At 41.2% G+C, this 16,929-nt stretch overlaps 2 protein-coding genes across 2 annotated transcripts; both read right to left on the minus strand.

Moving 5' to 3' along the window:
• Positions 1–553: 553 nt before the first annotated feature.
• Positions 554–4,692, minus strand: LOC308406712 (kelch-like protein 10; the record flags this gene model as incomplete). The annotated part of the gene is made up of 4 exons (XM_080897894.1): positions 4,203–4,692; positions 3,176–3,790; positions 2,307–2,456; positions 554–916 (listed from the first exon to the last, which is right to left on the minus strand). Exons 1-4 carry the CDS (start codon positions 4,617–4,619, stop codon positions 554–556), a joined length of 1,545 nt encoding a protein of 514 aa, XP_080754020.1. The 5' UTR covers positions 4,620–4,692.
• Positions 4,693–10,391: 5,699 nt separating this feature from the next.
• Positions 10,392–12,947, minus strand: LOC308406713 (rab3 GTPase-activating protein catalytic subunit-like; the record flags this gene model as incomplete). Its single annotated transcript, XM_080897895.1, has 4 exons — positions 10,392–10,418; positions 11,759–11,855; positions 12,601–12,828; positions 12,936–12,947. The coding sequence occupies 4 exons, from the start codon at positions 12,945–12,947 to the stop codon at positions 10,411–10,413; spliced, it is 345 nt and encodes a 114-aa protein (XP_080754021.1). The 3' UTR covers positions 10,392–10,410.
• Between the last annotated feature and the right edge of the window lie 3,982 nt (positions 12,948–16,929).

The following is a 16,929-nucleotide window of genomic DNA, read 5'->3' on the forward strand; positions in this document are numbered from 1 at the left end:
TTTTTAATCTTGAGTTTAGACAGAAGACTATTCAGAAAATAGGCTCTACTGTGAAAGAGTAAATTGACTAAGCTGAGACTGACTAGTTTGGTATAAAAGTAAGAATTGCTTTATTGGGTATTGGCTAGTACAACTGTAAAATATTGGATACATCCTTACTCAAACCTATAGACTGTTACCAGACAGAACCGCAGCTGAAATAACAAGGGAGAGTGAAAACTTCCCTTTATTCTTATGGTGTTTACCTAGCAAGAGTTGAAAAGTCCGACATGCGGCTTATTGTGATCTGGTCACCCTGTGTGCATGTCTGGTATGGCTGCTCAGCAGCCATACATTACAGGGAATGAAAAAATCTTTTCAATTTGTTATTGTTGCAATTGCATTCTCTTAATAAAACCCAGTATCTACAGTGCAGGCTCTCCTACTGAAAGTTTTTGAGATACATACATAAAATGTCCAGTTCACCAGCAGTTTAATGCTCTAAAGATTTATTTCAGTCCTTCATGTTGGAGACTCAGATGTTGACACATGGCAGTACTGCACTTTAAAGATTTTACGTGGACTCTGCTGACTCCATTGCTAATTTCAGAACATTTTCAAGTGGCAGGAAGTCACGAGGAAAGGTGTACTCAGTCAGGTTGGAAAGTCCGGACATCACACAGCAGCTCAAGTCTGTGCGGAAAATATCCATGTCGCACGCCTCATACCACTCATTGGTTAAAGCGGTGTAGTACTCGACGTCCGAAGTGGTGGTGAAGCCGTTGAAACCCCCGACGACAAAGAGGCGATCATCAATTACCTCAATGCCAAAGTTGCTGCGGGGGGTCAGCATAGAGAACACGAGGTTCCACGTGTTGGTATGCGGGTTGTAAGCCTCAGCGGTGCGCAGATAGTTGTTTCCATCGAAGCCACCAACCTAAAAGTAAATACGTGGCTCAAATGATTGAATGTAAGTGTAACCAGCTTCACCGTACCCCTGTAAGAAAATGCACCTGCTATATGTCTTTAGCTGCTTTTGCACAGATACTCCAGAAAGTGACGGAAGAATTAAGTTGCAATATTGTCCAAAGTTGCCCTTAATAGGTAGCAGATGCAAGGAAATTGTTTACCTTAGGTGTGATCTGACTACTGGAAATACTCTGATTGGTTTAGGGTTTTACCTGGATAAAGCGAACAGCTACCTGACATATTCTCATGCTGTTATATGGAGTTTACACATAAAAGTTGTTTAAAAAAGGCCCATTAACGTCCCAGTATTTGCATTTTCACAGGCCCGCATTTGTTGGGAATGTCTAGAAAAGATCAGGGTGCAGTGGTGTGTGAAAATGACTTCTGAATTAAAAGGAGAAAGTAAAATAAAGTAGAAGCCAGCTGTTGTGGAAGTCTGTATGAGACCTTTTTTCACTCAAGCCTCAACTACAGCTATTAAAGTGCTGTTGTCTATTACACCACGCTATTATCAACAAAGATGAATAGCCCTCAACAAAAAGTATTTGTGTTTTCAGTATAAATGTCTTCACAGCTCTTTTGCCTTTAGTCCAAAAAGGAACATTGAGTTCCAGTCCTTTCTTCCTATAACAGATTAAAGTAGCCCTGACAGGCCTTGGTGCCTATAAGCCTGATCAAAGACCCTGAGGTCAGCACCAGGGTAAGGTCACTGCATTCTGCTGATGATAACTTTTCCTTTTTTTGAATAGGGACTTAGTCTGAATAGAAAATAAATACTAAACGGTAGCTAGCTAAATAAAGAAGTGTGTCTCAGAAGGTGAGACTAAAATCTTTGCTTTTTACCAAAGGGTGCAGCTGCAAAACAACTAAATAAGTGGTTTTAAGGCAAATAGCAAGATAAATTTACAGCTAAAAGGCCTACCGTCCCCAGAGGATGAGTTCTAATCACTTGGCTTATTCCCTCATTTTTCTAAAGGTATTGCAGGATAAGTTTGAAATTGTCTCTAACATATGTCCTCTATGGAACGATGAGGATGACAATGTTGGTTTTGAATAAGTATTTCTGTTGTACTGAGTGAAATGTGAAATCATCAAAGACACAACATTTTGGGAATGAGGCACATGAAAAAAAAAAAGAGAGGCAGAAACATCACTAATCAGTTAAATTAATACATAGAATGAGTAAGAATGCCTTCTCTGAACCTGTGGTCAGGATAGGAATCTGATCATTGATAAATACAAAACAAAGTTAGCCAAATTCTGTGTCAGCCAAATCTGTGTTAAGCCTTGCTGATCAAAGCACATTACAGATTTGATTTGTATGTTACGTGAGTGTCAGCACTACTTTGTGGTCTTACTGCAAAGACATGATCCGCATATGCAATGACACCTATCCCGCTGCGGCGGCTGTTCATGGGACTGATCATCGTCCACTGGTTGCTCTCTGGGTTGTAATATTCAGCTGTCTGCAGACACTCGTTGCCATTGAGTCCACCACAAATGTAAATCTGAAAACAAAAAAGGGACATTAAAAATTTTTACATTTCTTAGATTTCAGTTGGAAACAATGTTACCTGTAAGTGAAATGTTTCCACATCATTTGTGAAGTAAGACCGATACTCAGTACCCAAGTGTCCAACTGAAAAATATGACAATTAACAAATGTGTGTGTTTTACAATTTTTTTAATATCTGTTATATTTTAGTTGACAAGTCAACTCAAATAAAGTACTGTACATAAATGCAAAGATGCACTTGTGATCAGTTAGAAACAAAATAGATATATATTAGTATATTTTTCAACTTTTTAAACTATACTTTTAAATTTGAAAACATGAACATAGAAACCAGTTTGTGACCTATCTTGCACCTCGCTTCACTGTAAAAATGTGTATTCCCTGACTGGTTGGCAAGTGGTTGCTGGAGGTTGATGGCTGTCACTACTGTGAAATTGTAACCAGGAAGGTTTTGCACCACAAGCCTCCTTGTGTTTCCTTTGGTCGTAAGCAGACTGTTGAGGTTTGCATGGAGTACTCTGACTTACTGCAAATACTCAAACTATTTGCTGTAGAAATCTGTAGAGTCTTTCATACAACCACTGCCTAACCAGCTGAGGAGTACACATTTTCCCCTAGCAACTGGTTGTTACCAAAGGTTGCTGACAGGTCTCTAGGCCTGTGTGCCTTAGACCCTACTCTATTTCTCTGCTACTGTTTTACTTCACCCACCCGGTTGTTAAGTGTTGTGCAGCTGGCGTGGCTCCTCTGTTCGTGCATCGGTGCAATAAGACTCCACTGGTTGATTTCAGGTTGATAGCGCTCTGCACTGCTGAGTCGTACATGCCCGTCGTGGCCTCCCAGGGCATAGATGAACCCGTTCAACACAGTCACGCTCACATAGCAGCGGCGGGAGTGCATGGGCGCCACCTCATTCCAGGCGTGAGTGGTCAGGTCAAACCTACGGACGCTGTTGAAATGCTCCACCCCGTCGAAGCCACCAACGGAGTAGACGTACCCGTTGAGGAAGGCGGCTCCATGATAAGCACGAGGACACTCGAGGTTGTTCGTTACGTTGACCCAGCGGTTAGCCCGGCAATCGTAGGCCTCGATGCCGTTAGTTGGCTCACCACCACTCCACCCCCCAATGGCCAGCAGGATGGAATGAGGCAGGCGGGGACGAGCAAGAGGGTGATACAAGGCAGACATGAAGGGTCTGCTTCCTAGATCATGTATGTCTAAGATGGCATTACTTATCATGGACAGGCACTCAGAATTGGCCTCCACCAGCTCACTAGACAGCACATTGTCCTTTAGGTAGTCTGACGTCATCAATCCCAGTCGGACCTATAGAGAGATGACTGAAGAGAATGTGACTATGAATTTCAACTACATCAGTTTTAGTAAACTCAAGCTTCTTTAGGATAATGCTCCTAATGTTGTTTAATTTTCTTATTGCTAGCAAGAGAGCGACCAAAGTCAGACACCATTAGCCTTTTCGTCAACAGGGACAGTTTTTAGTCATAGCCCTAGCAACTATACTTAATAAATATAATTTATTCTATAGTATGTGTGTAGAGATCTGATACGGTTTTAATGCTCTTGAAGAGAATTTCTTAAATGTGGTTTGGCTACACCTGAAAAGAGCAACATCTCAAGATATTAAAGCATCCTTATACCCAGATGGATCGACTCAATCTATGACTTAAATGCTGAAGATTTAAGTCCAAACTAAATGTAGTAATGAAAGTTTATAGACCTTGGACAACAGAGCGGTGAGGTGTTGTTTCCGTTGTACAGGTACATGGCTAATCCACTTTGTAAGCGCTTCATACACAGTGGTCTCCAACTGCACATTGAGGTCCTCTCTATCAAGGATGTCAGCAAGTTCCTCCACAGTTAGCTGCAGGAACTCCTCCTCAAGAACAACCTGCTCAAAGTTACTGATGATGTAGTGGTAGGCCTTGGTGCGTAGTTCGGGTGATAAGCATACTTTTGTGAACTGCCAAATGCCAACGCAGTTCTCTGGGCACAGTTGCTCCCCGAGGAAGTCAGAGCAGAGTTTCACAATGTCCATTGCATTGAATTGATCAGCTGCCATGAGAAGTTCCACTACATTTTCCCCCGTTATGGAAACTGAGCCGGTGTATGCAAAGTTAATGATGAGTGCCATCATCTCAGAAGACAAGCCAGGTATGTTGAAGACCTGTTTGTCTGGGTCGCTGCAGTGGGTGAAAAGAGCCCTGAGGGTAGAGATGGAGACAGAGTAGAGAATATTAAAAGGTGTGGAGGCAACAAGATAATAAACTATGTCATGCACAAGTACTCCAAATAACTCCAAAACAGAGTTTGTACATGTTTAGTGCACTTGATTGTTGGGTTTTCAATGTCTTTATTACATTGGCAGCATGTTTATGAAGCTATTGCCAAACACAATGCAGTCCCACACCATGACAGAGCCTCCACCGTGCTTTAAAGTTAACTCTAAACACTCACTGTTGTACCTCTATGACAAATATTGAAATCAACTCCATAGGGCCAGTTTACCCTGATATTTAGTCTAGTTATTGCGTAATTTGGCATACCTCAGTCTGTTTCCTTTCCTTATGGAAGTTCCAGTGCATGTTGCTTAATTACAGTCTCTGTTTCCCTTCCACAACCATTTCTTTTCTTTTTTTTTCTTAACATTTATTTATTGGTTTTAACAGGTTTTACATGAACCATGAAACCATTTCTGATGAGGATGAGGAAACCATTCCTCTGAAAATGATCGGGTACAAGCACTGGACTAAAAAGGGTGAAAAATGTCCAAACGAAACCTTTATAAGTCTTCAAAAAAACACAGAACTATTGCTCAAGTGGACTTTTAAAAAATCATCTGTTTCAAAGCAAAATATAAAAAAATGAGAGGCAACTCAAAACTTTTGCTCAGCGTATAACTGTATAACACAGTTCAACCTTTTTAGTATCAGGAAGTCTGGTGTGTCTTACTGTCTCAATAACAGTGGGGAAGATATTAATGTAACTTAATAAAACACTTCAATTAGACTTCACACAATCACCAAGTGATTCACAGTGCTTTTTAAATGGCACATTTACTGAAGTGGAATCTGGAGCTCTGTGAAGGTAATGATGAAATCTGCAAATGTTTGCATTATGTTTTGGGCAGTGTTGCCACAGTTACTTTGAAAAAGTAATATATTACGGACTACTGATTACTCCTTCCAAAAGTAACTTAGTTACTTTACTGATTACTGTATTTTTAAAGTAACTAAGTTAGATTACTAGTTACTTTATTAGTTACTTTCAGAAGCTGCCAATAACACTCCCCACTGCCTCAACATAAAAACATCAACCGATTTTGCCAATACTCACTTTATTGGAAGTGTATTTTAACAGTAATGTCAACAATATATCTCCTGACATTTGAAGTTGAACTTAAAACTTTTTTCCTGACAGAAATACTTGTTTGTATGAAAATAAAGACAGTCTTGTTACTTCACTTAACATAAATACTTTTTATAAAAAAACAAACAAACAAACAAACAAAGAGTCTTTCTTGACTTCCCTTAAGATACTTTTTATACCATCCACATGTAAGCACTATTGTCCGCTTTTGTAACTTTGGACTAATCTTATGAAAAAAAAAAAAAAAAGAGACTGCAGGTCCAACTTAAATTGCCTTACTTCCTTGCAGGTAATTGTTTTAAGTTAATCAACTTGAAAACTTTAATAAGTTTATTAAGTGACTTTGATAAACTTAATTCAATTACTTGTAAATAGTTATTTAAATTGGATTCCCCATTGTCTGTTTTTTCAGTATATGTTGTCATCGCATGTTATGGGGGAAACAGTAGAGTGGAGCGAGTAAACCAGTGGTTGTACCTCATTAACAGAAGCTTCTCAAACCTTTTGTCAGAAAGTCGATTTCTTTTAGGCGTGAGCACCAAACCTCCCAGACTAAAAAGTCGCTCCACAGGAGCACTTGATGGGGTTGGAGTGTTATACTTTAAAAAAAATTGTCTTTATGCTTGAAAATTTATGCAGAATCTGAAGGTCGTAGCCTGACATCAGGTAGTCCATGACTTCTTTTTCTGCAGAATAGGTCTCCTCCTCTGGCTCTGCCTCAAAAGTGAAAAAGTCCATCTCACCTTGGCTGCTAGATGTAGTAGCACTGGGCACACTGGCAGGGTTTTTTGCCAGAGGAGCAGTGGTGCAACACTCTGCTGTCAGAAGCTGTTTTACTCGCTCCCTCCTTCCTGCATCTCTCAGCCATCGGAGTTTGAATTTTGGACAACTGGCAGCTGCAAGAAGGGCATCTTTGTCATCCAGCACACCGGCGAAACGAGTCTGAATAGCCTAAAAAACATAATTGATATTTTTATGCCTACAATTTATTATGTTATTGAATTATTTGCAAACCATGCCTAATATGAGATCAGTATTATGGATTAATTTTGTTTTAGGTTACTTGTAAACATTTTAATTGTTTTAATCTTATTTTTCAATGATAATTAATATTCTGTTCCATGTTTGTGAATTGTATGAAGCAAAAAATCTGACTAATTTCAAGATAGAGCGTACCTGTACAATGGCATCTGGAAGGCCTGCAGTCATCCTGGAGAGGTCATCTTTCACAGCCTGGGTCTTCTGCATCAGAACTTCAAGTGTTGGTAGTAAAGTTCCATATGGACAGTCGCCTTGTAAAATGTCCAGTGCTGCAGTCAGAGGTTTCATGGCCATGCAGTACTCATGCAGGAACTGGTATTCTTGATCTTTGAAGCACTTCAGTCCTAGCTTTGTGCACAGAGTATTCAGCTCACCCATGGGGATTTCTGCAATTCTCTTTACAGCATCAAAAAAGGAATTCCACCTTGTGGATGTTGGTATTAGGAGCTTTCTTTTGCTGATTTCTTCCACTGTTTCTGATGCAAGTGTAGATCTACTCGATTTGGTCCAAAGAGCTGTGCATTTTGCTGTGCTGCTCCTATACACAGCCCTGCTCTCTGCATTGGTTGTTAAATGTTTCTCCACATCACGTGTGCAAATTATGTTGATGGTGTGCGAAGCACACCTGTGGTGCGGGGGAAGAGACAGCTGACCATCACTTTCATTCTCAGCCGAGAGGATTTCTGACAGATCAGAAAAAGTGACATCATCGTCTTTGGGGCTGGACTCTTCCTCCTCCGTCTCATCATCGGACTCCGTGACAGGATGATAAACTTGAAACGCCTTAACAAAGTTGGATCCATTATCAGTAACTGTTGCAACTACTTTGTTGAGTAATCCATAAGAGGAGTGAATGTTTTCGATTTCTGTACCAATGACATCATACGTGTGTCTACCACGAATTCGCCTACATGCTAATGCAACCTTGTGACGCTCTAATGTGGTTCTACTGATCCAGTGGAGCGTTACTCCCATATAGCTTCTGTTGTTAGCAGTCCAAATATCCGCGGTAGTTGAAACAAAGTCAATCTCATTCAGTGTGGCCTTCAAATTTCTCTCCATTTCTGTAAACTCCTTCTCCAAGTAAGAAGTAAAAGTCGTTCGGTGAGGCAGCTCGGCATTAACAGAAGTAGGGATCTTTTTTATTATGGCACGAAACGAGGGCGAGTCAACAGTGTTTATAGGTAGCATTTCTTCTACAATATACTGCGCGACCAACTTCTTCAATTCTTCATCACTTACTGGTTTTGCACCAAAGTCCAACTTTTGTTGTTTGGGGGGTGTAGGACCTTCTGCGGAAGTCACGGCTCTCTGCTTCGGACCACTTGGTGGGACTCTCTCTGTGAGTTTGACTGTGCTGTGCTGCGACTCCAAATGTTTCTTTAAGTTTGACGTAGTGTTTTTGAAGGTAGATAACACTTTTTCGCCAACACAGAGTGTACAACGAACCTTAATATTTAAATCTTTAGTTGACAGAAACTCAAAATAGTGACCATATTTCCAGCTAAAGAACGAACATCTCTCTCCCTCCATTGTTGTTTACACTTTTTTACGTCGCTGGCTGCTTGTGAGCGGGAAACGTGACCTGTCGCTTATGTGACGTTTCACGACACGTATGCGTTTGTCATCCGCTGAGACGAAAAGAAAAAACCAAATCTTTTTGCTTAAAAAAATAGTAACGCACAGTGGTTTGGACAAGTAACTTTAATCTGACTACTGTTATGGAAATAGTAACGCGTTAGATTAGTCGTTACTGAAAAAGGGGTCATATTCGGAGTAACGCGTTACTAAGCAACGCGTTACCGGCATCACTGGTTTTGGGTGTATCTGTCAGTTGACCGTGACAAAGTCTTTCTATCAGAAAAGTTTTATGATTCAACCTGTTCCTTTTGGTTGGCACTGTTTCACCAACTAAGACCATGAATTACATTTTTCACAGGTATAAATCAGTCAACTGTCCTTCACATTATCAGGTAAGCAACTCACCTGAAGTACGGCGTACAGTTACATAGGATGATCCTGTGGACCGGAAATTCAACATCCTCCACTTTGATGATTGCATCACAAAATTGTCCCTCCAAACAGAGTTCATTATTTACTGAGCTCGACTTGTATGGCAGCTGGCCTTCTTCACTCATCTTGAGTTTTGTGACTGCTTTTCTTAGTTTTTTTTGTCTGCAGTTTGTCTTGAAGTGTTCAAAATCAAACCTAACTGTGGAATTTGGGGAATGGAGCCCATGACATCATCATGACTTGGCAACTGTTGCCATGAATTGTTTTGAAATGTATATTTACATTGTTTTAATGAACCTTTCATTGCATAAAAAAAAAGCTTTGTTTTGATTTGATTTGGATTTAAGAAATTGCATATGAGCCTCACAGATAGCATACAGCATTTTGTATGTTTGCCTCACAGAGGTCACCTAGTAAAATAAGCACTTCAAAACACTCTTACGAATGGACTACAATATCATATTTAGCTCATATTTAACCTTAATAGGCCATTTTGTTTAATAAAATCACTTTGTAATATCCAAACACAGATATTACAAAGTGTGATTCATGGCTAAGCTGTTTTCTTGGGTTGTATTAGACTTTTATCTAGTTGGAAAAATGGGCTCCTGCACTTTACTGATGTACAATAGTAGTAAGAAAGAAAGAAACAAAACACATATATACACTGTATGTATAGTACAAGACTGTTATAATGACGGTGCTTGACAGTATTACCTCAGACAGGTGCAAGCAGTCACCTGTCTGAGCACAGACTGCAGATCTGTTGTTGAGCAATTTCTTTCCATTCATAGATAAATGCAGCATCCAGCTGCAATGGGTTCTGGTTGCCTCTAATGAACATGCCAGCCCAAAATTACCCAGGCATATTCAGTGGGAGAGACATCAACACTAAATGCTGGCCAAGGAAGTGTCTGGATATGCTAGTGATCTCTGGCAATGTGGAGGCGACACGCAAACTGCCACAGGCCAGGTTGTTGTACAGGTTAGAGAACTTCATCTCGATAGCTCTGTCAAGTCACTTCCACCAAGAACAGTCAGATGGTCATGCAAGGGATCACGCGGGATCATGCGTCATGCATGCTCAGCCTGGCATCAGGATGCTTCAGTCAGTTGCAGCAGGGTGGCAGTGATGACAGTATAAGGCATAGGTGTCAAACTCTGGCCCGCGGGCCAAATTTGGCCCGCAGCCTAATTACATTTGGCCCGCGAAGCCATACCAAATTATTATTAGAGCTGGCCTACTGGTATTATACAACTAATATACATATTGTTTAGTATTAAACTTTGCTTGTTCCATATTCAGTTTTTCAGCAAAACTTGTTTGAGTCCATAAGAAGAGATTCATTCTTAAATCTGGAGGAAGATTTTTTTTTCAATAAATATTAATGTTAGCCCGCGACCTTGTTCCAGTTTTGAATTTTGGCCCACTGTGTATTTGAGTTTGACACCCCTGGTATAAGGCATACACCAGAGAAGTCATTCCTTTGTCACTATCAGTGGCTTCATCCACCTGCAGAGGAAAGCAGCTACCATGCACCTTATCATTAAGCACTCGATAGGCAACTTTACAGGGGTAGAGCACAGACGCAGTTTTAGCAGAGACACTGTTGAGCACGACGGTTTAGAAGTGTGTGTCTGAAAAAGCCCTCTGACTTGTCTTTGTGCTCTGGATGTTTGGCGTCTTAGCTTGTTAAGCTTTAAACTGTCACAAACTTGCACTTTAAGACAGACACGCTGTGGCCTCTCCTCATCACCCACCGCTGCGCAGGTATGCTTCATCTTATCTTCTTTGGTTTGGAAACTGTAAGAAACTCCATTCCGGGTTTCTCTGAGGCGTGGGCTTTCATCATCAGAGTTCATCCTCCTATAACAATTAAAATATTCTCAAGCATGATCAACGGTTAATTACGGCACCGGCCGGAGTACCGGGAGCAGTTTGGAAGAACAAAAAGACGCGGAGACTGTTCTAAATTGTCATCCCAAACTAACTCAAAGTTTATTCTTTGTGCAGCAGTTTTTATAGGCAGAAGGGTTTGTGTGTCAACAAGTTTCAAGTTACAACCATATAAGGAAGTTCCCCCTAGCTCTGAAAGGGGCCTTCTATAATCTCAACATACCTTTGAAAGGTCCGTTAAACACTAGACAGTTAGAATCCTTTAGTGATATAAGTTTGCACATGGTAGAATACTGCATGTAGTTATTTGCATTAGGAAATGTTTAACCATGTATACCCAGAGGCACATAATCAATTGTGTGTGATCCTTAGCAGGCTGCAAGCCTGGTGTGCACTCCAGGAATGCACCCCCACGTCCTGGGAGCATGAGAGCTTGCACCCCGTCCTATTGTTCCACGGCAGGATCAAGCAGCTATGCCTGTTCCAGTTTAAGTGCCTTCTTTACATATAGATGAACTGTTGGATTTTCCAGACCAGCAGGCCAAGGGAAGTCGCCCATGGGGTCACAGCAAGAGGAGATGAGGTTCAAACAAAGGGCATTGCAGAAACAGGGTCCTTTGTATAACATCATCAAAAACAATATCCTGTAAATGCTACCATGGTATCAAAATATCACAACAGAAACATATTTGGTGATGCTTCATCATCTGCTTTGTGTTTGTGTGCGAGCCCCGTCAAAAGCCTGTGCATTATGCTGGCAGCGTCCAAGATGAAGCTTCTGGTTTTTTTTCTGCATTAACATCTCGGGTTGCATTTCATTTTCTTAGTACTTATTTTAATATCTTTAGTTTTTTGTATTTCGGTCTTACTATAATTTACCTGCTGTGGGCTCAGAGTTATTTTCCCTGATTTTATTTCATATAAACGTGTTTTTCAACCAAACGGTGAGGACTTACCTTCTTCCTTCAACTTCAGAATAGTTGCATGAAGTATACAGGGCAGGAGGTGACGGGCCAGGTCTGCAGGTTTCTGCATCGCCATGTAGTGCAGAACCTAAAGACAAACCCCCAAAAAGTTTAGTCTTCCTGGCTTCTGTTTTCTTTTTGCTCTTTCAGATCAACAGAATATTTTTGCACAGCCAACAGGCTGCCTCTGAAGAAGACTCCAGATAAACGGTGACCTTTCTCTATGATGGTTATTCACAGAGGGACCGGTCATACCCAGATCTTTAAATCTGTCATAAGACTATCAGTGAGCATTATTTTTAACTTTCTCTTTTTGGATAAACAATGTCTTTAAAAGACAGGCAACATTTTCAGTGATGGTGCAAACTGGAGCTCCGAGCTCTGCTTTCATATGTGCAGGAAGAACATGCAAACGCTTGGCAGGGACCTGCCCGGGTCCAAATCCAGGACCCTCTTTGGGTGAGGAAACAACTAACCCCAGTTACTGTTTGTCCCTTTCCCATAAAGCCGACCGGATCATTAATAGAAGCTGGTTTAAAGTTGTTCTTCATTTAACACCATCACACCACAGAGAGCTGCTGTGTGTCAGTTAAACATCGTGTGTGACAGCATCAGATCCTTTTTCATCAACATGTGAAAATGCTTCAACATGTCTGTGAGCACAGATCTGTGTTAAACTGACTTCTCCAACATACATGAGCCAAAACGGTCCCATGGCAGAAGCTGATCCTGAAAATCAGCAGAAACATTCATGAAAACACTTTGTGATCCACTTAGTAAACACGTTTGGCTTAAAAACACGCATGCGGCAAAACGAACGACCTGCTTCAGACCTTCTCGGCCTCCTTGGTGTCATCAAAAAGTATTTTTTTGCGTCGTGCAGGTGTGACCCTGGCAGTCTCCCAAGCCTCCACCCACATGTTGCCTGGGATCTTCATCCTGGGACTGAGTGTCCCCGTCACCATCGTGTTGCCCTTCTCATCGACCACTTCCTCTTCTACGTAATCCCGAGGTGAATACCAGCGCACAAAATCCTCCAGGACACAGCCGGGGTTGACTGCCTGTGGACAGAGACACAAACTCGTACTTTAAATGAAGTAATGTGTAAATATATTCACTGACACCTCATGCTGGCACTGACGACTGTAACAGGGCCCACTCACGACACCACTGCATTCATGGACCCAAGCACACCAGGTTGTCACTGAACATAAAATGTCATTTAGGCATCAAAACGATTTCCTTCTGTTCAGGACTGGAAGTAAATACGTGTGATCTGGCAACAAAAATGTTTTACTTTTTTGTGTAAGAGTAAATCTGAAAATCTATGAATAACAAATCAATTGTATTTTAGTTTTAAAACCAGTTCAGACTGAATAAAGAGCTCGTCCACACTGGATCAGAAACATAGAGACATGGTGGGAATAACCAACACTGTAGATTCAGGGCAGCTGCAGCATGACTTACACTGTGTGCTGGTCATTATCACTGCATTACTGCCTCAGGTCTGCAGGTCTCTGCAAAGACAAGGTTCAAATAACCTCTGAAGATGATTTATAAAACTGCAATGAGCTGTTTGAAAACTGATGACCACGTGATCGTCTGGTGATCAGAGGTTTCTGCACTCACGTAGCTTCTCCCAGCATGACTGCATCCATCATGCCACACGTGTCAGTGACAGAGTCACAGCTTTCCACAGCGTAGGCTGATCAACAGTCCTCTTATTTCACACTAGTTTACTTGTAATAGCCTACATGACATTTTTTATTAATTCATTAATATCCCATTCATTAACTGCACAGAGAAGACGTCGTTTTCTTTAAGCTAACAGTATTATTAAAGTTCTTCATGACTGGGCCCTGTTACGAGTTCAAAATTGGGGATGGAGACAAGAGAAAAAACCACAATAACAACACTGGTCCGGCCGAGTTAAGTCAAACGATGATTTTAATAGTCACACGCGTGGGAGATGGACACTGTATGCAGACAGCCTCAGATCTCAAAATGGTGGAGCATTGATCAAACTCTTATAGCCTCTGGTGCCCCCACCTTATCATAAAAGCCTAAACATTCACATGCTTTTCTCTCACATGGCGCCTAAGCTACGACCTTGGCTCCCCGTTTATCTGCTCCTGCTGAGATGGGGCAGAAAACTCCAGCATGTTCCGTTCTCTTCTAATCAGACAAATAAGGCGATGACTTTCTGCAAACAGTATTTCTTATAACATCATAAAACAATATCATTCATCCAGAATAAATCAGCAGTCTAATGTAATACAAATCAGTTTAACTAATGCAATAGTTATCAGCTTCTTCTAATTCAGGAGAATAATGCCAACTAAGACTACATAATAATTCACAATCTTTAATTAGGGGTATAACATGGCATAAAATAATATTATAATCTAACACTCCCCCTGATGAGCTCGTTAGAATAATGAGCTCACCAACACCCTGTAATCCAGTGTGTCCGGGTTCATCTCTTCTCACTCCCGAGGTCCTTTGTCCCCCTGATGGGCGAACCATATGTTAGAGGACCTCTGTGTTTGCGCAGTTCAGATGTAAGAAAAACTATTATTCCAACAGTAGCAGGTACAGATGACACTCCCCAGTCCTCCCACAGCTTTATTTGGTGCTACCTTATACCCTTCAGACGTATTCAGACTAGAACCTCTGTCCAAGGAGCTTTTAGCCTTTATTTTATTGCTGCAGCTACCAGTGTCTTCCAGTTGGGTGATCCTCTGCTCTTCTTTCTTCAACCTCAGGGGTTAGACAACCCTTCAGTCGTGGCACAGATCAGGGGATTATTCTGCCCCGATTTCAAACAACGATCTGTGTATCCTCGGGTCCTGTGTCTCCTGTATATCCTCCAGAAAAAGGAACAGGAACGCGTCCCCCTTTTTCCCCAAGAGCCTCTCGAACCTCGTTGGTCTGGTGTTCCTGGATTTCCGCCAACCCCTTCATGGTTATTGCTGTGTTTATGGGATCCATCCTTTTGAGGTGACTAGCTGGAGCCCAAACGCCATGACACTTGGACCCAGTTGGTGTCTCGGCAGTCACTGTGTCTGTCTCTGCTGCGAAGGATCCTCGCATCTCTGTGACCTCGTCTGGTGTCTGTTCCTTTCTCTGTAAGAGACAGAAAACCAAAACACCTCTCTTCCTAACCCTAATAATCTAATGTTGTTATCTACTGACCTTCTAGTGATTCAGATTTGGTTTAGAATATTCAGAATGTCCCAGGGACTTATTCTAATCATATCCTATGTGTGTGTAAGCGTGTTTGCATTTAGCCCTCTGCACTCAAGGCATTTCCTACACTTTATCAGTCCGGACCATCACGCCGAACGAAGCTTATGACCTTCAAAAGGCCGAGTGCCAACTCATTATAAGCACATTTGCAAGGTGTGTCTGAAAATTATTAAAACCACTCATATTGAGAAAAGACATCAAAAAAGAAATTAGCCATTTTTAACTCTCACATTTGCCCCCCAAAAATCATGTGTTTGCTTCCACCTACTGTCCCTTATGGAGACACAATATTGCAGCTACAAGGTCTCCCAGGTTGTTAAGTTGATCTGCGTGTAACGCTCTGACTCAAGTATATAATCTTAAAAGAATGTCGTTTAATTAACTACCACTACTTAAAACTTAACTTAAAGATATAATTGAATAAAAGATCACAAAGAATAACATGATATCAGTGTTATGTAAGCGCGTGCGGCCTTCTATGCTCGAAGTCACTCCACGCCATAGATCAGCCAAACATCGCGTTGACTGTAGCTTTTAACCCTTATTAACTTGAGCACAACTCTATAATGAGCAACAAACTGCAATATGTCTGAAAATGATCATGGTTACACCTGCAATAGAAGATCATATGATTATCCTGACACCTGTGAATATACGATTAAGAATAGAAGATTAACCTGCGGTTATAACAATCACTGGAACACAAATGTTAGTACAATGTCAAAAGCTTCAATAAATGTTTAATGCAATGCTTGTTATATGATTCTGATGCAATAATAATGCTGATGCTAAAATAACAGTAGAACACCCCCTTTATCCCGTTTAACTTGACACATAAACGTTTATAAATGCCTCTTTTAAATTTTATTTCCCCTGTTTTCCCCTCACTGACCACAGCAGGGGAAACTTAGTTTTGAATCAACCATGAATCCAGCTCACCGGATTCATCCCTGAGCCCCACCGTCACTGGGGTCTGACAGGGTGGCGCTGCATACTCTTCCTTTAATGTCACTATTTTCAACCTGTTAATTAGAGTGCTTAACCATGAAGTAAACTACGTCCACAACAAGTCAATACAGCTGTAAAGGTGGCCAATTATCAATCTATTACCAATCAATAACAACAGATAGCTTATGTTTTATGCATGCTTTCAGTCAACCACTCACCCAGAGGATCTCCAATCCCAGAAAATTCCTTCTCCTCATTTAATGAGTCTGTCCTCCTTCCATGCCCTGGTAACTGGTCCACCCAGAGCCATATGATCTCGAAATATACGTACAACAAGCCAAACCACACCTTGGTCACACCAACCCTTTTCCGCCCTGAAGATGTTCAACGCCATCTTAGTCTGGACTGTCAAAGGTAACTTTAACGCTGACTGTTCCGACAATCCATTTTATAACGTTTCCTGGTCAGATTTGCCAATCTCTGCACCAGGGTTTTAATTGTTTTGCAATGTTCATTAGTTTTTATTTTTATTTAGTTTCGACTCCAGATTTTCAATTTTATACCAGTTGTAATTAGTTTTTACCAATTCTTTGCTAGTTTAGTCTAGTTTTTTTTTTCTGAAAATCGTTAGTTTTCAGCTTAGTTCTGATTAGCGCCAGTTATAGTTTTAGTAGTGTCTTGCAAAAATTAAGTGTAACCAAATCCCAGTTCCATCATATCAGTCATGCTCTTCTGCTTATCCTTGGGTATTGAGACTATTAACTCTTGCAGCACCGGGTGCGCCTAATTTTGGTTCAAGTGAATTGATAAACTTTTTGAAGGCGATTGACTCACACAGTTATTTAGATGTCCCAGTCCTGTTGTCTTGGGATGCATCACGCTGCCTTACCTGGTGTTAGCTGTTTTCTGGGGATGCGGGTTGAGTGGGGGAGCTCTTCAAGGAGGGGGAGTGTGCTCCCCCTGAT

The sequence above is a fragment of the Rhamphochromis sp. 'chilingali' genome (genome assembly GCF_963969265.1).
Source record: "Rhamphochromis sp. 'chilingali' genome assembly, chromosome: 12".
Lineage (NCBI taxonomy): Eukaryota > Metazoa > Chordata > Actinopteri > Cichliformes > Cichlidae > Rhamphochromis > Rhamphochromis sp. 'chilingali'.